We start from the raw sequence: 25063 nt of genomic DNA on the forward strand, positions 1-25063 counted from the left end.
CAGTGGATGAGCTAGTCCGTTCTCTGGCTCTTTCTGCGCAGTGACAGCAAGCTGAGATGGATATCCTTCCACAATATGGATGGCACTGTAAGGGTGTGTCACTAAATTGATACCTACAGAGATGCACGCTACATTGATTTAGGTAAGGAGGGTAACCCTTAAATGAGAGTAATTATTTTAATTAAGGATTAGGGCTAATTTAACTGGTGTTAATTAAAATAAAGGAGAACAATGTGAATTAATGGTTAGTATGAGTGTTGGCGTAAAAATACTTAAAAATTAATATACATATAGTAATGATGGGTTGGGTTAATCTTGGGAATAGATTAAGTATAGTTCATTTAAATTAAGCGATAGGATTAGCATGCATGTGAGGTTAAAGAAAGTATCAAATTCAGTATAAAAATAATTAAGGCTCAGGGTTTGTATTGGGGTAAGGGATTGGGGAAAATATTCACTTAAATTATAGATTACGTATAGTATTAGGAACATGCTAAGCATATTTATTTATGTAACTTATTTTTCTGTAAAGACGAGTTACGGTTGGTATTAGGTTTGCGTTCACATTAATAATGTAATTTAAATACAATAAATTTAGGATTAACTGTACGGTTAGGGTAAGGATTTTAAATTTAAAATTAAAGTAAAAAAATGGTTAGTTAGCGGGTAGTTAAAACACTTTGTAAGATTACTTTCTTTTAGTGTTAAAATACGCATTGGACTTGATTGAGCATAGTTATTTTTAATTCATTTATGACAATTCAGGCTAAGTTGTAGCCTTAGGATTAGTCTTATGGTAAAGGCAATGAAAAGTAATGCAATTAAAATAATGTGAAAATGTTAGTATTGTGGTTAGATTAAGTATAATTCATTAAATAACTATTAATATTTTAAAAAATAAGGAATGAGGTTTCAAATAAGTCCATTCGTTAAAATAATTAACAGTAATTTAAAACAATTATTTTAAAAAGGGTTGACAGGTTTGCACGGTTGAAGTAGTGACAAAATACAGTATAATCCAACAGTGTAGCTGTAGTTGTCATCAGTATAGGGATCCATTGGGTAGTTGCAATCAGTGTTGTGATGTACAGCACCAAGAAGCCAGCCTTGAGCCACGGACTACATTTGCAAGGTAGCTGCCAAAGAGCAAGCTGCTGAGTTCTCCCTCCTACTCTCTAAAGGGGCAAGCTTCCTATATTGCTTCTGATGGATTGGCTGCAGCATGTGTAGTGTACCACTAATGTCTTAACAGCGTTGGAATAGACCGAAATACTGGGGCTTCCTGGTATGGCCCTAGCTAGCAATTGTCTTTGGATAACGGTCCCTCCTACCCCGTAAGAACATTTATATTGCTTTTTGAGGCCTCCTTATCCTTAGAAAGCCCTGAGGGCTGACTGATGTTTGGGAGGGGCCTGGCTTGCTCTGTTGACCAGAGCCAAAGATGTGCTTTCTTTGGATTTTCTTTGTGCCCTCGGACCAGAAGGCTGGGTTGCTTGCCTCCTTGGCTGGTGACAGGCCAGTGCTGCACTTCCTAGGTTTGAGGGCTACATTGTTGTCTGATCGTCAATAATGGTAGTATTTCTGCATCCTTGCATCTCTGGCTGTCGTTGTGGGCTTCTTGTATGCCCATGCATAGGGGTGCAAGATTTTGCCATGGATTGTGATAATGATGGGCCTTTAAAAATGCCCTTGGGCTAGAAGGCTAGGTTGCGGCTTACGCAGAATCTGGTGTGGGTAGGAGGAAACAGACTCTGCCAAACATAGCTGACCCAACCCTTTAGGCATTTGTGCAAGATTTTCACTCAAAGCAGATGTCTGTGGGTGCCAAGCCACTCTGCCTGCGACTGGGCCCATGATTTACTATTTAAGAGACCATTCCTTACACCCTGCACAAGTCCTGCACTTGTTACAGTCTTCTCCCTCTGTGAATGAGGGATGCATCTGACTTTTTGTTGGCCGCACAGTTAGTTTCATTCTCATGTACCAAATCTGTTCTCTACCTGTCTTGAAGGGTGCAAATCATTTGCGCAGGCTCACCGCCTATACTGAGGACGAACGACAGAATGGAGCCCTCACCTCTCCACTAAAGAACACACACAAAACTCAGTAACTCTGAGGAAAAACTTTAGATTGTAGATTCCGAAAAAAAAAATTTAGTCAAAATTCATAAAGTCTATTGTTATGAAGACTATCATAACATATAAAACTAAGATTGTTTATTATCAATTCCTTAGCATCCATCCTTTTGACAAGCAAAGTTATTTGCAAGAAGTGCAAGATCAGTATTACTCAAGCCCCAAACTGCGTTTCAGTTATTTATGGCCAAGCGTAACAACTTGACAGCTCCAGCCCACTTGCATGAACCATACAAATATTTTACTCTACTGATAAATCCTTATGATACTAGAGTGCCCAGATGCTGCTGAACAAAGTATGGGTAGATTTCCAGAAATCTTCTCTAATTGCCCATGCACAAACCCCACCCTTCTGTTTCACCTTATGGAAGTCCCAGGTTTAGGACATATTCTAGCTCTAAGTAAAGACTATTGTTCCATATTTACATTAAAGGTAAAACGAAGCAGACCTCATAGCCCTAGGGCCAGTCCACGCTGTAAGAAAATGGGTTGTTGGTTGACTGAGGTGTGAGCCCTTGTCAATCGACAACCACAATCCTTGTCAGGGTAGGACACAAGCGAACCCCAAATTAACCTGTCCTCACGCCCGTGGTAGCTTGGCAGAGAGCAGTCAGGCTTAACTTAGAGGCAATGTGTAAAATATTTGTGCCACACTTCAAACAGTGAAAACACCTTACAAAAAGAATCTCACACCAGGGTAGAAAAATTGAGCTGAATTTGAAAAATGCAGCAAGACCAAAATGATAAAAATTAAATCAGTGCAACCGAAGTTATGATTTTTTTTAAACAAATTTTTTTGCTACCTGTTGCACATATATTGCAGTACTCTGTAACCCAGATGCAACTGCACAATCCAACAGGTCAATCATGGTGACTTTGACTTTTTATACGGAATATCAAAACATATACCAACCACCCTCCCTGATCGCACCACAGGCACCTAGTCCTGAGCATAGAGATACAGCAGAAAGGGAAGACCCCTCTGGGCCCTCCTGTACCATGTCCCCATAGTCCGAAGATATTAATACGGATCAGTCCATTGTTTGATCCTCTGCCACTGGGGGTGGGGTCTAACAACAGGCCTCGATAATCCGCCCACCGTTTCCATATCTTGTAATGTTTGCGTGGGCACCCCCTGGCTACAAAAATAGGCTGTTCTAACCCCATGCAAAAATCAAGGCCATTCTTCCATGCGGCTACCGATGGGGCCCTTAGCGCGTCCCATAGTCCCATACCTTGACAATATCTCTCTTCGCCAGTGTAAGGCCCAATTGCATAAGGTGTCGCTTGTAAATATTACCACCTATTCCCTCCATGACCTGAAGTAAGGCCAGTTGCTACCTGCGGGAGAGCTCCCACCCCAGAACTCAGAAAGGCAGGACTATACCCCTCCCAGAAAGCACACGAGGGACGGGCAGCGCCAAACAGTGTAGATAAATGGACCCTCTTCACGACCACAGCGAAGGCACGCAGGGGAGGCGCTCAACCTTGCCCTTCACAAACACACCCGGGTGCAATAGACCCTGTGTAAGTATTTAAACTGGACCAGGCGAAGCCGCAATGCTATGGCCGCCCTTCACTGGGCTGCAAAAGCCTCAGTCCAGTCCTCCTCCTCCAGCTCACCCACATCCTCCCAAGCCCTCCGAAGCTTCTGAAGCGTAGGGTAGCAATGGGTGATTATGGATTGACAAATACAAGAGATTTTCCGGTCAGTGAGATCACCCATGAAGACCTTTTCTTCTAGCAGGCTGAATACTGGCAGTGTCTCCAAGCCCTCCAGGTAGGGGGGGACAGGGAATGTTGAAATTGAAGATAGCAGTAGAATTGGGACCGTGGCATGAGCAATCCTGTCTGCAAGTCTTGAAAGGATTTCGAAGTTATGAATATTTAAAGAATAGATTGCAGTGTAGCCCCTAAAAGTATAAAGTGCCAACTGTGGCTATCTGGCCGCGCTGGACCGAGTCAAATTCAAAAACTCAGACTGACTGCAATGGAGTGCGGGTTGGATACAGAACCAGATTAGTCTTGATGAAGTTTTACCATCGCAAGTTTTGTGCCATGAGTCCCATTCATGTTGAAGAGGGTCCCCGAGAGCAAGGAGTGTGTCGCTGGCCGTGGTCGACGTGGCGCGAAGAGCTGGCCGGCCGTCCCAGTTGGGCTGGAGCTTCACGTTGGCGGACCCCATGGGCTTTTGATGCTGCTGTGCGAAGAGAAAGGCTGGCTGCGGCTTGTGCTGATTTTGGGAATAAACAGTTGTTCTGGTGCAAACCGGCCTATTAGTGGCTGTGAAGAGTCCCAAAGCTCAATTTCAAAAGCTCGAGAGCTACACCAACGGTTCAGGGCCTGAGAACTCACTTTGGGGTCAGGGATTTGCTCAAGAATGGTCCAGGAGCTGTTGGGGAGCCTTTATGTCCCTGAGGAACAGATCAGGAAGCCAGCAGACTTACACCTTTAGTCACTCTGGGGTCCTGGGTTCAAGATGAAGTTGCATGTCCAGTAGTTCTTCCTCAAGCAAGAGGGCAGCAGGTCAGCACAGCAGTTCCTTTAGAGCAGTAATCCACCAGTTCTTGTAGCAGTACAGCAGTCCTTCCGGCAGAGTGTCCACAGATCCAAAAGTATAATGAAGTGGTGGTGTCTGAGGTCCTTCTTTTATGCACTGATGTGCATTTGAAGTGAATAGAAGCGTCTAGAGGCATGACTTTGAAGTGCACAGATGCCCTGCCTGCCCTGCCCTTGCCCCAACTAGCGTCAGGGGGTATGCAGCCTTTTGTGTGGAGACAGGAAACTTTGCATTCTAGTGTGAGTGGGGCTGTGCCCAGCTCCTCCCTCCCATCCGGGCACTGGTGGCCCATCCAGTCACACCTAGGCTCCCATTGTGTATGGCTGTCTAGGAGGAATACACAAAGCCTAATTGTCATCTACACCTAGTCATGTGACCCAGAGACAGGCGGCAGGCACTAAGTGGCTAAGGTAAGCAAATGCTAACTTTCTAAAAGTGGCATTATCAGAATTATAATTTAAAATCCGACTTCACCATAAATTAGGATTTTAAATTAGGATTCCAGAGAAAGGAACATGAACTGGTGATTTCATCTGATTTGGAATTTACACTTCTAAAATGTAATAAGGGAACTCGAAGGTTATTCTATGGGAGAGGCAGGCCTTGCAGTAGTGGAAAACAAATGTAAGAGTTTTTCACTACCAGAACATGTCCATCTATTTAAATATATTGCACTCTGCTCTCTGGGCTGTCCAGCGCCTTCCCTAGAAGTGACTTATATTTATTGAAAATGAAGGTTTGGCCCTAGCAAAAGGTTTCTTTTGCCAGGTTGAAATGACAGGTTAAAGTTCACAACCAGGCTCTGCAGTGGCAGACCTGAGACTTGTTTCAAAGGCTGCTTATGTGGGTCACACAACTGGTCTGCAGGCCCAGTAGTGGAGTTTAACCCCTTCCATCCTCATGACGAGCTCAGCTCGTCATGCAGTACAGTGCTCCTGTGCTCATGATGAGCTGAGCTCGTCATGACCACACCCATTTCTATTGACCTTCAGCACAGAGGGCGAATTCATAGAGCAGTGATGTGGTTAATTTACAGGCCCTGTGTACATGTAGTACACTTTACTAGGAACTTATAAGTAAATTAAATATGGCAATTGGGTATAAGTCAATGGTACCATGTTTTAAGCAGAGAGCACAAGCACTTGTGCACTGCTTAGCAGTGGTACAGTGCACAGAGTCCTAAGGCCAAAAAACAAATTCAGCAAAAAGTAGGAGGAGGAAGGCAAAACGTTTGGGGATGTCCCTGCAGAAAGGGCCAGGTCCAACACACGCATTACCACTCTGTCCCAAATCATATGTGTAAAAGCACCCACACCCATGGAAGGCAATTGTCCCTTTCCTGTCCCCAATACCACCAGATTGCAGAATCAGAAACTCTATGTCCCCACCACTGTACCGCAGCCCGCCCCTATGACACCCTGCCTTTGCTCTGGAACTAAGGTATTTGCACAGAATGAAAATGCTCATTGGCACTCCAGTGCCCTCAAACCTCTGACTAGTTAATTCTCATTGCTTAACAGAAATCCACCACCACTGTTTCACTTCAAAATCCTCTAGGGTTGGGAGTGTGTGAATTTTTAAAGACCCATACATCTGGCCCAGGTTACCTCAGAGGAGAAAAGGTCCAAAGTTAATTCTTTGTTCTTTTAAACTTACCTCCTCCTGCGATAATGACCCGGTCACAAATTCCGTGGCCTTTTTCCGGTGATGTCAGAACTGGAAATGGCTGTTTTGTGTGCACCGGACACCATGTCAAAAAACAAAACGCTCTGCGAACCCTGGGCCACAGGATTGCTGAGCTGTAAAGGGGGCGTGTTTCACATGCGCCCCCTGCCTAATCTTAGGGGAAATTACTTGAATTCACTGTGATGATTTTAATGTGGTATTTCTCGGTTTCGAGCTAATTTATAAATGTAACCAGGCTGTAGTGAAGGCTAGACCTGAATAACCATTTATATTCCTTACATATACTTATTTAAGCAATATTTGTTATATTTATTCTTGTTTAATCAAATTGTTGCTTCCAGGCTTTTGGAAATGTTACATTGGGCAAGAGGTCTTGTTGTCATTCGAAGCCAATGTTGAAATTGCATTTCATTTGGAATATTTAGCCTAAGAACATAGTAATAGGACCCAGACCCCCAGGTTGTTCCCAGCCCGCCCCGACGGAAACCACAAATCAAGACTTGATTGCCAGAGTTGTGGGAAAAAAGAGGCCATGTTTAATCCAGACAATCACACATAAACATGACAATATCTATCTAATCATATTCACATTCCCTTAGGTGCAGATTTATCAACTAGATCACAAAGCACTATTTACATTTTACATTTTGATCATAGCATCATAAACCATCAGCAAAATGACAGATTTCATTTATATACAAAAGGTTCTCTATCGCTCCAGCACTAAGGGGCCCTCTGGCTCGCGTCCCCCAACTGAGAACCACACAAGGTGCAACCCACCTGCTTCCTTGAGAGGTGAGCCCCGGCCATCTGGTCCTTGTCCGCAACCCTAGGAACCCACCACCAATGCTGTCCAAGGGGGCTCGTAGGGTATAACCAGGGGCCGCAGCACCTTGCCCTAGCTTGTAACCTGATGCCCTTGTCCCCAGCTCGTGTCCCCATTCTCTCTGGGGTGAGCTTACCGTCTCTCCTCCTCAGTGCTGGCCCAGGGAGTATGCAGGAGGACTCCCCTTAACAATGTAAGTCAATTTTTGTGGCCTCCTTATCGCCACAAGGGCGACTAGGGCAAACCGGTCCTTCGCCCACCCCACCACAGAACCAATTCCTCACAAGTGACCAAATGCCATCAATCCATAAGTCTGTTCCAATGTCCTACAAGTGCACGCCATCGCGATGGGACATCTGGTCCCCTCTGAGCAATCAGTGAGGTGTGTGACAAAGGCGGCCCTGCCCAGAACACAGTTTGGCCAATTCTCCAATGGGGCGCCTTACAGAAACATTCAAAGCCCTCGACTTCATTCTGGGCCCCCATGTACGCCATGGGATCATGAATGACCATGCGATCCGCTCCCCATGGAATGTTCTCCCCAACCATGCGAACTCTGTCAGTAAAGACTCCCTGACAGCCCGACGAGTCACCATGTCATTCCCGCCCAAATGCAGGATTATTAAATCTAGGGACTGGCGTCCGTCGTGCTCCCTCGTCGCTTTCAACAACTGCCGCAGTTGTTCAATTCAGAGGTCCCCAGTGCCCCGCCAGTGGATTGATATCCCTTCCAAACACGCCGGTTTTGACCCAAGCTGCTGTTGCAATCAGTAAGTGGCCCGCTGCACGAAAGAGTGTCCCAATTCCCATATCACTTAAGAGGGCAAGCTACTGCAGAATGAGAGAAAAGACATCAGAATGGCCATGTACGAGCATTTTGAGCATTATCACATCCAGACTGAGTCCACTGTGACCGGGGCCGGCTCTGCAGAAAGAGAGGAGGAGGGTCCATGCAAGGTGCCCTAAATAGGCCCCCACCAACTCCACCCCCCCCCACCCCTTCCCCCTCCCATCAACGGTCCCGGCAGGAAGTGATGTCACGTCCTGCCCTGTAAGTGATTCCTGCCACTCCGCCGCCAATCGGACGGCCCAGGAGTCATGAGGGCGTGGCCGGGATCCCAGGGTGCCAGATCCTAATGGCGTGCTTTCCTAAATTCTGTGCTTTTCCAAATGATGCATTAACAATTGCTTGAACAGTGTCCTCTTTACTTTGCCTTATACAAACTCTACTTTCGAAGCATGGGGCCGGTAGAGCAGTTTTCCTTCGAACTGTGAGATATAAATGCGTGTTGGTTGGGTGTGTTTGTATTCAGCAGGTCGCGTTCAAATCTCTACAGACCACTCTGCCTTTTATCCTACCAAGATTGATACCATTGCGTTGCATTGGATAATAGAAGCAAATGTTCTATAAAGGTGTACAAAGAAGTGGAACCGTGCTTATTGGTTCAGTAAAAAATGTGCATCTCAATTCTAGGGTAACATCCCACACGAAATGGCTCCTTATAATTTACGTGATACATAGATTTTAAGGTGGATGCCTTGCTGAGGCGGTCTGAGTAGAACAGACTAGCTTTTTTTTTTTTTTTTTGCTTGCTGTAACATTAGAGATGACTAAGTCAAACAGTCTAATGTGCTTTAATGTTCATTTTGCATAATGCTGTGGATATAGGAATACATTAAGAGATGCTGAATGCCATTACAGATGCGCGATCACATCTCTGTGTGTCATTTGCTGCATCTTGGAGTTATCTGCTCCACTCTTGCTTCTTTGTGGATTTTCAGATTTGAGCTGGAGAACATTCAGCCATGTTTTCTGACACTTCTCGTTTGAGCAAACAGGGATTAGAAACACTTGTAATGTATGCACATATGTTTGAGGATCTGCGTGTTGGAAGTGCACCATGGGCTGCTTCTTTCATGTGTGCACAGTTTAATGTGTGTTGACTTGATAGATTATGAATTAAAATGAGTTGTAAGCAAAAAGGAGCTGGAACATAGTCTGTGTGTGCTACAAGGTCAATGTTCACTTTCTCTCCACAGACAGCAGAGGGTGTCACCTTTATTGGACCGGACACGCATGCCATCCACGCCATGGGAGACAAGATCGAGAGCAAATTACTAGCCAAGAATGCAAACGTCAACACCATCCCCGGCTTCGATGGGGTGGTCAAGGTAAGAAGAGATCAAAATATTAGGTCAGCACTGAGCCCGCCACTTTGTTTTGAAACTCAGTGGTTTTTATTGAAGAAAAATGTTGGTAAACCAAGCTACCTATGTGAAGTTACATCGGTATAGAGCAAGGTGACAATGTCATGGACACCTCCCATATCTTCATGTGTGACCTATGATGCACTGTGGAACTCCCAAGGATCACGGAACCCCTCCCTTACAGAGAGGACATGTTGATTGCCTCTGACATGGGACACCTCCCCGCTGCTGTCTTACATTCAACTGACAACCTGCACTCACTTGTTGCTTTTAGTTAGAGAATCTCATTCCATATTTATAAACAAAAACATATCATCAAATTCTTGGCATCGCATAAGTACACTAATCTACAGAACTGTAATACAAATTCCTTTCCCGAATATATATTCAGCTAGACATCGAGTTACCAACAAACCAGTCCCTACCTGTGCATCAAATATTTTTGTAAACTCATGGTTTGCCTTCCGACCTGGATGCCCAGCCTTACCAGGCCCACTGTGGCCCCCACCGCTCCACAGGCGTGCAAGTTTCACCTATCAACTGGCATCCCCTGCAAGCTGTAGCATGAGTTGAGAAGCAAACAAAAACAGTGTATTAATGAACATTTCATTACCTGCAGAGTAAAGATTCACCCCACCCAGGAGAAAAAACATTTCTCCCCTGATGTAGCCATGGGGTATGCATCTGCATCTAGGTGACCTCAGATGCCTAAGAATGTTTCTGTTCAAGCACTTCGCCAATTCGTTAAGAGCCTGAACAGCGACACCATCAAGCCACACCTGTCTTGGAACTATATGTGACCATGCTAACTCTGCAGGAAACTTCTATGCAACCACGACAATTTGGTGATTAACAATTTCATCAAGTTCCCACAACCACACTCCACTAAATCACTACCTCGCAAATGAATAATACCTAGACTCACTAACAGAAGCCCCCTTAGTCCCATTTTATCAATGACTTGCCTCAAATCTTTCAGTCACAAACCTCATTAGCCATACCACCTCATATTAAATCCAGCTTCTCTGTCTCAGCGAAGATAGCAATTCATTTCCCAGGCCCTCCTAACGTACTGGAGGCCCAACACCTAGATGCACAGATAAGAGGGAGGTATGGAAGGAAAAGCACAGATTACTCAGCTGGCAAGCACTACCCTATGTTGAGGTGGAAATGCAGAATTATCTGATCTCCAGAGCCAACAGCTGACGAAGCTACACTGATGCACAATGAATGCAAACTAAAGTTAGCCGAGTCTATCCCCATTGCCCCCAAAACCAACTTCAGTACTTTTGAGAATTGAAACCTGAGAGAGGAACACCATCAACAAGAGGGAATTGTGACCTTGCCAATCCCAGCTGTCTAACTGCCACATAATCCCTCCCTGCTTGGGCCGGGCAACATTGTTTCCCAGGAGCCCCATTGAGAATATTATGTTCACCCTGCTCTCCCTGATCAGTTTTAGAGAAAGACTAGGAGACAGCCATGGGTCCCCCCTTGGCCAACGAATCCCTTCCAATAGTAGTGCCCCATTGATGTTGCTTTTGACCTAGCCACTAGCTCTCTCACTCTGAAAGCCGCATAAAAGGTTAGGCACAAGGTAACCCTGGCTAGAAAGACCTCAAATTCTGTAGAGCCCACCCCCGGGAACCCTTCCTCAATGATGGCAAGCTTGCCAGTATCAAGATATCTCCTGTTATCTGAACTCGCTGCTTAAAGTCTTTGTCAGACCCTCCTCATAGCCCTCTTAATGAGAAAGAAGTAAGCGAAATCCCTAGCTCCTGCCACCTTTGCAAAGAGGGACATTTCTGAAAAGTGTTGCCTTGCATGGCAGCTGATCTGCACTTGTGTCAGTAATGTGTAGAAAGACAGCCCAGAAAACATTTTCCCTTTGCCCTTTTGTTTCATTAAACAACCCAAAAAATTGGAACTGCCCCTCATAGTCTTTTTGGGATTTAGCACTATGCTGCCTTCAACGAGGTCTGGTAGGGTCGGGCACCAAGCCTCCATAGATTGTCAGGGAATGGTGCGGGTACTTCCACAGCCTCAGGACAGAAATTTCTGTATCTTAAAGTGAGGCAAAGCATTAGCAACGTTATTCTTTAGCCCGGTACATGCTTAGACTTAAATGTGACAATATTCATTAAGCAAAGTAGAATTATGTCTTTCAGTACCCTGAACACCATCCTACAACTTGAAAGCTGCTGGTTTATAGACACCGCAATTGCTATGTTATCTGAGCAAAATATCCCTGGCTGAGCTTGATAACGGGTAGGTCATACACTCAATGCTACCAAATTGGGAAACGATTCTAAAAAAAGTTGCATTCTTCAACAAACCATACTCAAAACATCCAAAAGGCCACCGCTGCGTGCAACGTGCATGGCACAGGATTTCTCTAAACCCCACAGTTCCAGCAGCATCTGTGAATTTGCCCGACTCTTGGTTGGATTTAGATGGAACTGAAATGTTCTAAAAAGGCTGTCCAGATTCTCAGATCTTACTTTACCACCACTGACAATCTTCTCTGGTGAGCATTCAGTTTAAGCCTGTACATTACCTGCACATTAGATCAGCAAAAAGGGCAACACATGGGTATGAAGTGTAGAGCAACATTTAACTTTCCCTCTAACACCTTTAGCTCTAATGTTATCTTCCTTGCCTCCAAACACACTTACTAATTCCATGAAAGAAACCACTTTCTCATAAGGAAGCCTGCAAACTCCAGCGATAACATCTAACTCAATTTGCAAAAAAGCTAGGGGTTTGATGGGACAGGCAAAAATCGGTTGTGGCAATTTTTAGGGTCTAAGAGTACCCACTAAGCCTATACATCATAACAAACAACTCTTTTAAACCCACACATTAATTAGCCATAAATCAAATAGTTACAAAAAAATACTTTTTTAATGATTTATCTACATATGTTTGTTAATTTATCTAGAAAGTCAAGTCCTTAATTTTTATCCAAAAAATTACTCAAAAGAAAATACGATCCAATTTGTAAGCCATTATTTAAGCAGGTCTCCACCAACACAATCCTATTCAAGAATGAGTTTAGTCCATACATTACAAACAAGGCCTCTGTTGTGTACCTCAGTCCCAAACCTAATCTTTCCTCCTTAAGTGGCCCACAATACTAGGCAGTTAAAATCATCAACATGTGTTTCAGTGGACTATACGTCGTTCTTCTTCGACCTTCATCACGACTCACAGTTGCTAAGTTGAAATAGGAACCTCTTCAGTTTAACAACCAAAGCAGGGGGGGGGGGTCCAACGAAAAAAAAGCAAATATTCATATATTGTAACATGTACTTTAGAAGACACAGCACATATGTTGTAATTTCTGTACTCCACTTCAGATGCGTTGAATCACAATAGATTAGGGCAGATGTTCATCTTTTAAAAAATGTCTCTCACAAAATCCATTCAGCCTACTTAAACTCGAATCACTATTGAATTTCAACCGCATAGCTCATTTTCTTTCTCGTATGCATGATATAAACACCTTACTCTGCTTAAATCTGAATTCATTTCAAGTGTTTACTTCAATGTAAATAAAACTGGCGTAAACAGGTTTATATTGCAGATATCTCATAATGGTATGCTTGTAGTGACCACTCCTAGTCAACTATACAGTCATAACTATTCCTTAATCATACTTATCGCTGCCTTATATGCCCTAATGCACAAGTAAAGTAAGTTGACCTACATCAATACCCATTTCATTTGGGGGGGGGGGGGGTTGGCCAATAAACACACTACTAGCTGATGATCAGTGTCTTTTGTATCTTCTAGGATAAATCAATTGAGATCCTAATGAAACAGCACTACTCAATGTCTACTTTCCATTCTCATATGCAATAACACCACTCCTGAAACCTCTAGGTCCTATAAGCACTGCACAGTGCTTACCTTAGAATCAAGAAAGAAGATAATGGCTTCCGATTCACAACCATGAGTGAGGAAGAGCAGCCTCTCTCAATCTGTTCCTGGGCAGCCCGTGACATAGTAAGGGAAAAGCTCGAAACCTCAAAGCAGGATGCCCACACAGAGTCTTAGTCTAATAAAAAGGGGAACCAAATGTAAATTAAGCTCAGAACCTAAAATGGGTTCTGTTAAAGATTACAGGTTCAATTATCAGATTTCTGGAAAAACTGAGGTGTGCCATTGCAAGCTCAGCGACCAATGAGGATTATGGGTACCCCTGCCACGTTTCTCTGAGAATCGCAAATGGTAGTAGAAATGTCCCTATCAGTACAAACTCTCACAACCGTGTCCGTATAAAGTAATTTAACCAAGTGATGTTCCTTCAAAATCTGAACTTGGTTAACACCCAAACATGTGTTTCCAGTCAAATGTGTCCGACGCTTTTTCTAAATTGAGGACCAAGCAGGCAGCATGTGACCTAAAATTTAGGTTCAAACTCCATTATTCTGTAGGTCCCACAGATGTTTAGGTAAGTGCTCATGCCCGGAATAAAACTGTTATAGTCCGAGTGCATGAGATCAGGGAGTGTATGCGATCTGCATTAATTTTACTTAACTCTTATAATCAACATTACAGATTGCTAACGGTCTGTAGGATGAAAGTGCATATGTGTGCCTACCTGGCTTGGGTATGGATGTAAGAAAAGCTTCTTGGAGAGAGCAGGGCAGTCTACACACTGCAACAACAGTCTTGTATAGCTTCATCATTTTGGGGATCAGCGAATCAGGATAAGCCTGATAAAACTCTGCAGGATTCCATCGGGTTGGGCGTTTTGCCTGTCGCCAGAGCTTGTGTGGCCTTGCTTATTTCTTGAGTGGAAATGGAGGCATCCAGCTCCTTTAGCAGATCAGGGGACCTGGAGAAGCGAGATGGTGCTTAGAAACTCTTCCATGTCACTAAGAGAGGTTTGGTGCAAGGCAGCATATAAAGCTGTATAATACTTGTGGAATTTCTCATGCTTTTCATATTGTGTATGTACAAAGGTATCTGGCGCTATACAAATAGAGGATATTGGTGGATGTGCTTGTTCAATGAGCCACACCATCATGATGCTTGCGTTGTTGCTCTCCATTTTTTCTTTTTAACTTAATTGTTTGTTTTATTAATTTCCATGCATTACAGCGTTTGCCAACAATTGAAGTTGCATATTTGCATCTCGTTCAGTTGAAACTTGCCACAAATGGTAAACTTCTTTACAACATGTTAGGTATCTGTTAGCGGGAAGTGTGTACAACAATTGCTAAATCAGCATCTCATCTTTCCAGGTAATGTCCAACTAGAAGTGCACTCAGTACCGTTTATAATAACATGCTAACTCTTGGGGGGTGAACAATAGATTGGGGGGAGGATGGGAGGTGGGGGGGATCACATCTCGCATTTTTGATATATTGGGCTCAGATGACTTCACTAATGCAGTGCTTGCCGTATGCCTCACCGTCCGCCTATGCACCTATACATTTCCTATTTGTATCTCACATTTTTCTTTTTATTTTGTTACATTCTATGCCAACTTTTACTTAGTGGTTTTGTTTGCCGCCACCCTTCTTCTTGGTATGCTTTAGTGAGTTTTGTCTGCGTTGTCGCTCTCCATATGGCTTTTGGCCGCCTGGGCTGTATAGTTAATACCCTGGATGTGCTCAATAAGGGAGGCAAGTTTCGTGTACACTGCTTGAAGAGCATCATTAGGGGTTGTGGCAAATCGAGAAGAAAATTCAGCTTTATTCAGCACTACCGTAGTGCTGGATAAAGCTGCATTTTCTTCTCGATTTGACAGAGTTCACATTTTACAAGGTTGAGCTGCAGATGGCTGGGACGCAATCTGCACAGAATTATCCAAATTGTCCGAATTGTGGGACTGCGTGATGGGTCGTAACATAGTACATGGGGACACTTATTGTATGTGTGTAGCAAGGCTCAGCACCGTCAATATTGTTGAGCAGAGAAACCTAGAAGTCAAGTAGGCAGATTATCTTCAACCTTGGGCTTCTTTTGCACCAGTCAAACCACCACCTCGTTTGGGACACTCCTGTGTGTCTGCTGGCCTCATTGCCTGCTAGGTCACCAGCTCAGATGGATCCTTTTCCTCTCCCACTGCCAGATGGTTGGCAAGTGGGAGCCTTTCAAAATGCTGGAGACCTATTGAAGAGACCGATGGTGGGGGAGAGTGATCTGCCCAGTCTGCCCTGGCCTCCACCTTTGGTTCCTTCAGGTCCCCTACCGCAGTATCCAACCTTGGAAGGAGGCTGCACCAGGGCGAGAAGCGTCTCTCGGCTGCCCGGCTGGCACCCCCTGCAAGCTCACGCCACATGATGGTGAATCACCTGTAGCAGAAACGTACCTATAATGCTAAGGGGTAGACGGCTGTGTGTGACGTGTACATGCCTTATCTAAACCATTTCCATGAAGTGCGCCTCTCGGCCAAGGCGGCCTAATGGGTCTCATTGACATTTCTGTTCCAGATCATATAAACCCGTCTAAAGCTGTGTCCTTCTGAAACATGCATTCATGCACGGCTCACTGCAGCGGGCGGAACGCGGATCCCACCCCCTCCGTGGCTGCTTGAGATCTGCTCCTGGGGTCGGTGTGCTTTCTTTCCCTTTGTAACTTAAGCTTGTTGATCCAGGCTGCGCCTCGTCAGGAGATGGCAGGCGCTGGAGCAGAGACCTCCCCTTTACATATGCACATATGCGTCCCGGAGGTGGCTGGGGTTCACACCAGTGGGAGGCTGCATGTGTATGGTAATGGCTCTATGGGAGCTGTGTATACTCCTCCTAGGCAAACACAGGCTGCAATAAGAGGCCTCGCTCAGAGCACCAGATCTGTGCATGGCATGCATCAGTGCCACGAAGACGAATGTGCTCCGGGAGTGCGTCTGGGCGCTTGCCCCTGATCAATACAATTAGGAGACTGTCCTTGCTCCAAATCGGGTGTCTCTATTTGAAACCTAGAGGGGCCCTTTGGGTAACACACTCGTTAAGGGTTGCTTGTTGAAATATGATTTGAAAAGTGGAATTTGCGTCCAGTACTTGCCAGAAAAGCAGCTGCAAACGACCAATTATTTGTTCACGTGAGCCACATCTTAGATAGATAGATAGATAGATAGATAGATAGATAGATAGATAGATATTAGTTCCTATGTTGTGCGTTGCCCTCCCGCAGATTTTCAAGGTGGAAGTAAAATGTGTTTCTAAAGGTCAAGCCAGGTATTTATTTTCAGGACTAGTTAATGACAGCGTGGCGGAGTAGAAGTTCGGTGCCAAAGTACATTTTTCGCTCTAGGTATCTGGCTTCGGTAAGGGTACTTTAGGGTGTTTTTGAGGTAGTGCAGTTTTCCTGAGTCGCTCTGAGACCATTGATGCGTTTAAAAGAAGTTCAGATGAAGGCCTTGTTGCAGTGTCCGCTCGAATATGACACAAGCATTCTCCGCATAGTCTGAATAATCCTAAATAATTTTTAATGCCTTCATTTTTTTTGCTATTTCATCTAATGCATGTTTGGCCTTGGCAATATCATGGGAAACGAACTACGTGAGATAGTCAGCACAGACATAAGTCCTTGAGTTTTTCAGAGCATTCAGTGGTTAGTCTCTCGCCCCTCCACCCCACCCTTTCAAGCATGGAGTCCCTTAGAAAGTAGAGTAACCTGTGTTGGCATAAAACTGCATTCTGGGAGTTGTAGTTTTGGTTCACTCCACATGAACCCATTGGACTAAAGCATTCTATTACAGTGGTTGGTTAATAGAAAGCTCAAATCTGAAAACCGTGTCCTGCTAACATAGACTTACCAGAGGTCTAGCATTTTGTGGATCCACTCTATTTAATGTATTTATTTTTGCAGTTTTATATAGCAGAGACTCATTCAGATCAGAAACATCTTTACTCCGATTGTCACATATCCATAAAAGTAAAACACATTAAAACCATATAGACAAATATAGATACAAATATAATACAAGGTAAAAAACCCTGCTTCTGACAATATGATAAAAGTTTGATTAAAGACCATCTATAATCATTGTGATTGTGTCAGATTCATTTTAATCTGGAAGTGTTGTGTGTCGTGCCCAAACAGCCGTTCTGAGGAATGAGCCTACATGTACACAGTCTCCGGATCCGGCATTTGCATTAAAAAACTAAATGCCACCCTAAAATTCCTAATATTATGCTTCTTAATAAGCTGAAGTAGAAAGTGCTTTGTATATTTTAAATACAATTTACAAAATAGTGCAAAGTGCAGCATAGTTGGACCAGAGCTCTCATCACAAGGGCACATATCAAGATACGGCTGGTAGTCCAATGGAAAACATACTACATATTTTAACTTGCCAGCCCTAAAGTGAAACAGCAAACTTAGTTCCCAGCGCCCCCTCGCTAAATTGAGACATTTGGTAGAAGGGCTGACTGCAACCATACTCGTATAAGATGCTGGGGTTGACTCCCGCTCTCTATTCTCGTTCAGTCGCATGGTTCGCTCAAAATTAGGCAGGGATTGCGGCACAGATTTTTTTATCTACGGCCGCGATATGTTCAAGATCTCTATAAATATGATACAGACAAGTCTTACGAAGGGCAGACTTCACTCATGCTAACCATGGGATTTGGGGACCCCTTTGCACTCCAGATAATATCCCTGATTAGAGTGGCCTCTGGCCTCTGGGTTCTTCCATACTAGCCACAATAGAGGTGGATGTGCTCCAATACAAGTTGATACATATGATAAATCCAGTTTCCTCATGACAGATCACAGACAAAGGAATCCATTGGGCTTTATAAATGTGCAAAAGGGGTCCAAGGACGCCCCCCTTTCCCCAGGCGGCTGGGATAGATTGTATAATGAACCAACCACCCTCCACAACTAGGACCTACTCTGAGAAACATAGAGCAACCAGGACCTTGATGAGGAGAACATAAACCCTGAATAAGAAAAAGTGCTAGTGCGCCTTAGACTGTTTGCGTCTACTGCAAGCGTCACTAGCTGCTTGCTCTTCGGGCCACATGCCATGATATAGGATTTAGAGAAATTGTTTTGCAAGTTCAGAGTGCCCATAAAGTCTCACTAAGAATCGCAGAGCCTTTGGGGTCTGCGCCATCAGCACGGCGTCGTCTGCATGAAGAAGGGACGGGAGCGGTAGGCTTTTGATTTTGGTATATCTGGGGTAGCAGTGATTAAAAAGGGGTGAAGCTTGTTATTTTCAATTCTAAGGTATTGTAGCTCTTTAGATGAGCACCAGTTGCATTGCACAAGATACACTTTTTTTGGCACGGGTAGATTAAATGATTTGACCAGAATCACAGGATTTTGAGCCAATGCTGAGACTTAATCCTGTTTGCTTTATCGGCAGCTCTATCTGTAAAGCTACATCCTCTAGAGAGTGCATTGATGAGGCCCGTGCTTTGCATAGGAAACTTTTTTATTTAACTTTACATTCGTGATGAAGTTAACGACGTTTACAAAGTTTAATAATTGAGGAAAAATGAATGCTTACAAATATTTTTACTGGAGAATATATTGATTAAAAGAACATCTTTTCGGGAAGAAATTTCCCCCACTTTTTTATTTTATTTTGCATGTACATTTTCGCCCACAAAGGTTTCCTGTGGAAAAACAATGTAGGGAAAGTGAAGCCTTTGTGAACTTTGGCCCTTCGAGGGTGACATTCAAATGTTCCTTACCATCTGGTATGTTCCAAATCGATTGCAACAAAAGCCCCCTAGTTGTAGGAGCATGTGCATACAGTGATGAGCACGTGTGGGGTACACATATGTGCTTGCAGTGAATTGGAGTCACTTTTCCAGCTCGAGGCTTAGGCCTCAGTGTGAAGTCGGGGCAGTCTGAGAGTCACCCGGAAGGCATGCTTCCAAATGATATGTGACATCACACGACTGGACTGGCCATACGAGACGCGGGCAATCCTCCTGTGACTTGTATGGGCGTCGAGTGCCTCTGCCCATCCAGCATGGAATGCAACAACCCCCTCCCCCGCCCGTCCTCCCACTCACGGGCACGCACATCTTTTTTTTCTGTTTATTGTTGTTGTGTCAACTAAATCGCCGTGTATTACCCGTCTCATCTGAATTGCTGTGTTGGCCTGGTTTTCACCGAATGCAGTCTGCTGCCGTGAAGAAAAAACACTTGAATAGTGTGCCCATATCAGGAAATACTGGAATATTTCAGACGCTTCTCTTCACAACTCCCTACAAAGCCTTAAAGCTGCAAAATGGTGCTGTAATGAGTGGCTTGACCCCATCAACAAATACATGTATATGTGAGGGTGGAAGAGGGGGCCCCAGGTGCATAGACAGCCACATTGTAATTGCATATGGGTATGTATATTAGTTTGACACTGGCTAAAAGGTCCCCACTGAATACAATGGTCACCAGAGCACCAAGTAACCTTGCACCCATAGGCAAAGCAGGTAACTGAAACCGAACAGCCCCCCCAATTGCATCGCCAATATATGAAACATTTGCAAGCCAAAAGAAACGCAAAGGCTTCTTCCCCTTTGGCTCGGAGGCCTTGCATCAGTCTTCGCCCTGCTTGCATTGCACTGGTGAGCCGGCCTCTAATTGTCTGCTTTTGGCAGGTTTAACACTTCCTGAAGAGGGGTTATTAAGGGGAAGTACTGGCGCATAACTGTCAGAGGCAGGAACAAAAGAGCGCCCCTTCGATGTGTGGCACCGCTAACCTCCTCCAGCCCCCTAAGCTAAACTGCAGCAGTGCTGGGGGTCACGGAGGGAGAGCGCTGAGGTGTCCTAAAACAGACCCGGAATATGTTTTTATGGTGAGGGGACATTTGTCTCCGACTTGAAAACCATTGTGATTCCGAAGGAAAATGCTTATTAACAGACGTGGCCGCTTTGAGGGGAGACTCGAGGCTGATGTCGCTTCGAGGAGCGCTTTGAACTTAACAAGCACCGATTTGTGGAGCAGACTAGTTAATGAAAGGAAATTACATTTTCTGCCAACTCCCCCTCCTCCTTCCCGTCTTGGGACCGTGGGGCCGAGGACTTAAAAATAAAGAGGGTGGGTTTATGATTGAACAGCAATGGTTCAAGTCTTTAAAAAAAACTGTAGTATACAGGAGCAACTTTTCGGAGGAAGGCGACCCCCAAGTTTTGTCGGAAGTATCGGAAAACCTTAAAACCAACCGAGTTTTATTTTCATATTTTCAAGCCCCCCCTCCCACTTCTAGGACAGTCGTCAGTAAAAAGGTGGTGGGGGGGGGGGAGGCGGGGGGGGGGGGGGTCAGAGCCCCGCCTCTGTCACATACGAAATAGTATTGGGCGATGTGGGCTCCGTGTGACTTGAGATTAAGCACCCGTCGTTTGCTGTTCTATTGGACAATTACGTTTTTGGAAATACATGTCGGCTTTTGATGGTGGGAGCGAGAGCTTTTACTTTGTACTTAACAGTGAAAATATTGAAACTCTGCCTGCACTTTTCTAGAACATTAAACTTGTTTTTACTTTCTTTAAAACTGATATTTTACTGAAATGGGCAGTCAACTTTGAAACTCGCTGTCAGTATGGGGTTTGAAGTAGTTTATATTATCTGCTGCTGCCGACGATTCCAACTCGGCGCTGAAAGTTTTCGAGCTCACTTTTCATTGGGGTCTTTACACTGATAGCGTCCAAGCTTGCCTTTTTTTTCTTAACAATGGAGAATTGACTCCCCCTACCGGCGGCATTTGGGAAAACATAGCACGCTAATGTTTCCCATGCGCTAGCGACGCTCGCTAGTAGCCGGCAGGCTTAATGATCTGATTTATGGCCATTATTGATTGTAAAACTCCCGAATTTGGCCATTACATTTAAGCTAACGGAGAAAATAATTTGGCAATCCCAGCGCTGCGTCCTGTCAGCGGATTTCCTGCGACTTTGGCGTTCACAGCGACGTAAAGATGAGGTAAAATGTACATTCCACTTATGGTATTAATTTTACATTCCTTTAAATGAAAAGGTTCAGAAGGTTGTAAAATCAAACATTAAATGAATCCGAGGAGACAGTAGTGCAATATATGACTGCCCTGAGGACATGCTGCAATGGCTGATGGGATTAACGTTGGTTCTCATTTCCTGCCTTACAGGATGCAGATGAAGCTGTCAGAATTGCAGGGGAAATTGGTAAGTTCTTAAATTAGCCATGGTGGGATTTGTGTGCCTCTCAGCAGACACGGTTGACTGAATTAAATGTGTAATAAGTAATCCCTATAGTACAAATAATGTCTAAATAGTTTTTAAGATCCAGTTTGCCTGTAGGGCGCGAAAAGCAATGTACTAATGCCTCGTCATTTACCTCGCGCCATTTCTCCTTACAATGAGGATTCTGAAAGGGAGCTCTGGCCTACACAGAACAGCCGACGCCACGGTCCTTTAGAGGTATCAAAGGAAGTAAATTATACTATTTATTGGAGGGACTTGTAACTTTGATTACGGGAGGGCCTTCCGTCGGATGAACGCAGGTTTTTTTGCTGCATTAAGTCACAGAGGTTCAATTCTTGGAAACCCTGGTCACATCTGTAATCAAACGAACAGTGCTCCCGCAGCTCAGTAAGGGCGAGTCTTTAAAATGTAACTAACATTTGAAGGGATTATAATTGTTATTGATAGATATGCAAACTGCCACACAAGCAAGAAAGCTCTTAAACGGTCCCCAGCGGGTACCGGAGGTAGCCTACAGGCCACAGTAGCTACCCCGACCCGACAGAATCCCCCCTTCATCTTTCTGAAGTCGATACAATGAGCACTGTTGAGTTGGGGTGCTTAAAAACAAGCACCACGTAAATAGCAATGTTTTTTTTTTACATTCATGTAGTTTTATTTGTGTATGGTTATAAATTATATTGTTTTTCTTTGAGATTTACAAATTAATGTGTTTTTAATAGATCAGTGTGATTGGGTTGGGAGCAAATGAGGTAGGCTGCAGGATTTTATTCATATGTTGTGTTGGCTTAAAAGTAACAGCTCCATGTACAACACTTGGCGCATATCGGCAGCCAGAGAATGACTGGACACAGCAATAAAAACATGGATTTAAACAAAATCAGGAATTGGGGCCAAAAGAGCAATGGTTGCATCAGTGGAGACAGAGGCAAGCAACTAGGAGACAGTAATTGACCCCCTGACTTATATGTATGTTTCCTTGGCTCTGCAGCCCACTAGCAAGCACTGGTAGCCCCCAGCAGCCAGTGAGCGCAGACTGTGGTTTCCAGGGCATATGGGTTAAGCAAAAAAAAACAAAACACTCCCATTCCATGGAGTTAGGAACGCTCAGATGTTCGCCCACATACTATACCAGAGAAATCCTTGTCCGGATCTTGTGCCACCCTTCTGGGGGATCTACCTGTACAACTGTGCATAGCTTGCTTCCCTGGCACATGCCCCATTCCAGGGGGCATAGGGAATAGAGGGAATCAGAGGGATAGGAGCAGTCACATAAGCATCTCTGACCCGCGCCCCTGGACTTTTTTTTTTTACCAATAGAGCTCCACAGCCCAATCTTGGGGGGTGAGACACCCACTTTTAAGAACTGTATTAAATTTGATGCAGAATGCCAAGGGGTCTACTCGTGTGCATGCCAGCCATGAGCCTACCTCGCCACTTGGTGACTATAGTTTTCATACAATTCACCTCCCTACGTGTGGCTAAAATGCGGTGCTGCAAAAAAAAAATCAGTGAATCTACTAAAAGCGTGTTACCAAGTTACAGTAGATGCACTCCGTCACCATGAAAAAAACTGTTCACCTCTCAGGCTGCCATGGGAAATAGTCTTTCAACGCCCAGTATTAAGAAGTTTAGACATGCAGTTCTTCCACCACTTATTCAAATCATCCAGGCCCTCCACAGACGAATTATGCCTCCAAACTCTCCTTGGATAATTTTACCCAAGTGATATGTGCCTCAGCAAACTCCTTAGGAGCCGAGAAATGTCACCCATTATTAATTCAGTTGAGTCCCTCTACTCTGATGTACTAAATCGTTTCTAGCAATGTGTTGCATAATGAAGGCAGGCAACATAAGTCAGTCTCCCAGATTCCTTTCAACAACCTGCCTCATCTGGCACACACAGTCCTCCTACGCCAAACCAATAGCTAAAGACCTGCTCCATATGCATGTTGCTTAAATTAATGCTCAGTGGAAAGGTGCTCGCTGCACTGTACATGAAAAAGCGACCCAGATACTTGCTGGGGTGCTAGCACCTATTGTACAGATGGGTAAAAACGCAAATATTGATACATACCAAGTCATTCAGCAAGAGCATGGCTCCTGGCGACCCATCCCAGGTAGATTAGGTTAGGATAACACTAATAGCAATCAGACGTCCATCTACAAATCCCTTTGACTTTGCCCAATTCAAAACCCCAACCCCTGGCAGATAGGACAGCTCAAGAAATGTGAACTGAAGTTAGAGAAGTTTGGGTTTTCAGTTCCCACTGCCTTGAGTCCCAAGGCTAAAACCCTTATCAATAGGAACCCGGACAGAGGCACCCTGTTGAAAAGTACAAAGAAAGCAGTCGCTTGGCACGCCAAGCGCAAGTAGATTTCTTTGGTTCTGCAATGCCACTCAGGGCAACACAAGTGACCTGGAACCTGTCTAAAGATTACATGCTCGTCTCCCCACAGCTAGTCTGTATTGGAAAAGGGAAGGGAGACTGAAATGGAAACACCCAGCCAATTAATGTTTGTAAGTGGAAGCCTTCCAACTCAGGTCAACCTTGCAACTGGCAGTTAAATCATCAACCCTAAATGCCCCATTAAAAAAGCTACTTTGAGTAGAACTGATTTGTGTTCCAAGGTACAAACCTGCTGGAGACAACTTAATGTCCAAAATAGTTTGTCCACTTCGATGGGTCACATTACAGCCCTTCTGGTGCCCTCAGACCTCTCCCAACCTCTTACTCCCTTGTGATCATGAACAAAAATGGAGTAGTCTTGCAACCCTACCACTCTGATGAAAAAAGCCAAGATTGCAACAGATCTCCTGCCAAAGCTTGCAGACCTGTTATCCCAGAAACCAATCCAAGACTCGAGTGAGAACAACTCAACTCCCAGTGCCTTTCCAAGAAAACCAAATAGTAATATAAAGCCCCCTCATCTGTTATTGGTTGCTAAACTGACTGATAAAGGTCTGGCAATGATGTGCTTCAAGATGCTAAAGATGCTGGGGGTTGGAGGGGATTCTCCTGCTGCCATCAGGTGACAAAGCTGGAAAGCCTGCATTTTAAAGTCAGGCACGGCGTCAACAATATTATTAATTACACTGGGGCATGCGATGAGCTCCCTCTTTTGGTAGTTTCAGCACCATCTTTACAAAGTGCATTTTGGAAGTTGATCAACGCGACCACCCACAAACTGTCAGACCAAAATACCTAATACCAGTCACAGAAGCAATCCGTGCAAACATGAAGCGTCAGCACTTTGGGGCAACACTACATTTCCGGGGGTGAGGGGTGCAATTACCCACTGAATCTCACTTAGAAATGAAATGCAGAGTGCTTTATTAAGGCCCTCTGTCAGTGTCTCCAAGCACAAGTGGACATGATAGGCGGCCATTGGTTTACAGAAACATGTTTAATTTCATTTTTCCCTTGTTTTGTCAATACTTTGTGCCTGTCGTGGTCAATTTCTTTTTGCCCGGGTTTTGGTTTTCCTTCCTTGTTG

General features: G+C 44.4%; 1 protein-coding gene across 1 annotated transcript in view; it reads left to right on the plus strand.

Moving 5' to 3' along the window:
- The window catches only part of PCCA (propionyl-CoA carboxylase subunit alpha), a 2354189-nt gene that overhangs the window by 672096 nt on the left and 1657030 nt on the right, over positions 1-25063 (plus strand). The window contains exons 7-8 of the mRNA XM_078657621.1: positions 9248-9379; positions 21490-21526. Of these exons, the coding sequence (XP_078513747.1) occupies positions 9248-9379; positions 21490-21526 (169 nt within the window). The remainder of the gene's footprint in view (positions 1-9247; positions 9380-21489; positions 21527-25063) is intronic.

Source organism: Lissotriton helveticus, chromosome 8 (assembly GCF_964261635.1).
Source record: "Lissotriton helveticus chromosome 8, aLisHel1.1, whole genome shotgun sequence".
Taxonomy (NCBI): Eukaryota; Metazoa; Chordata; class Amphibia; order Caudata; family Salamandridae; genus Lissotriton; species Lissotriton helveticus.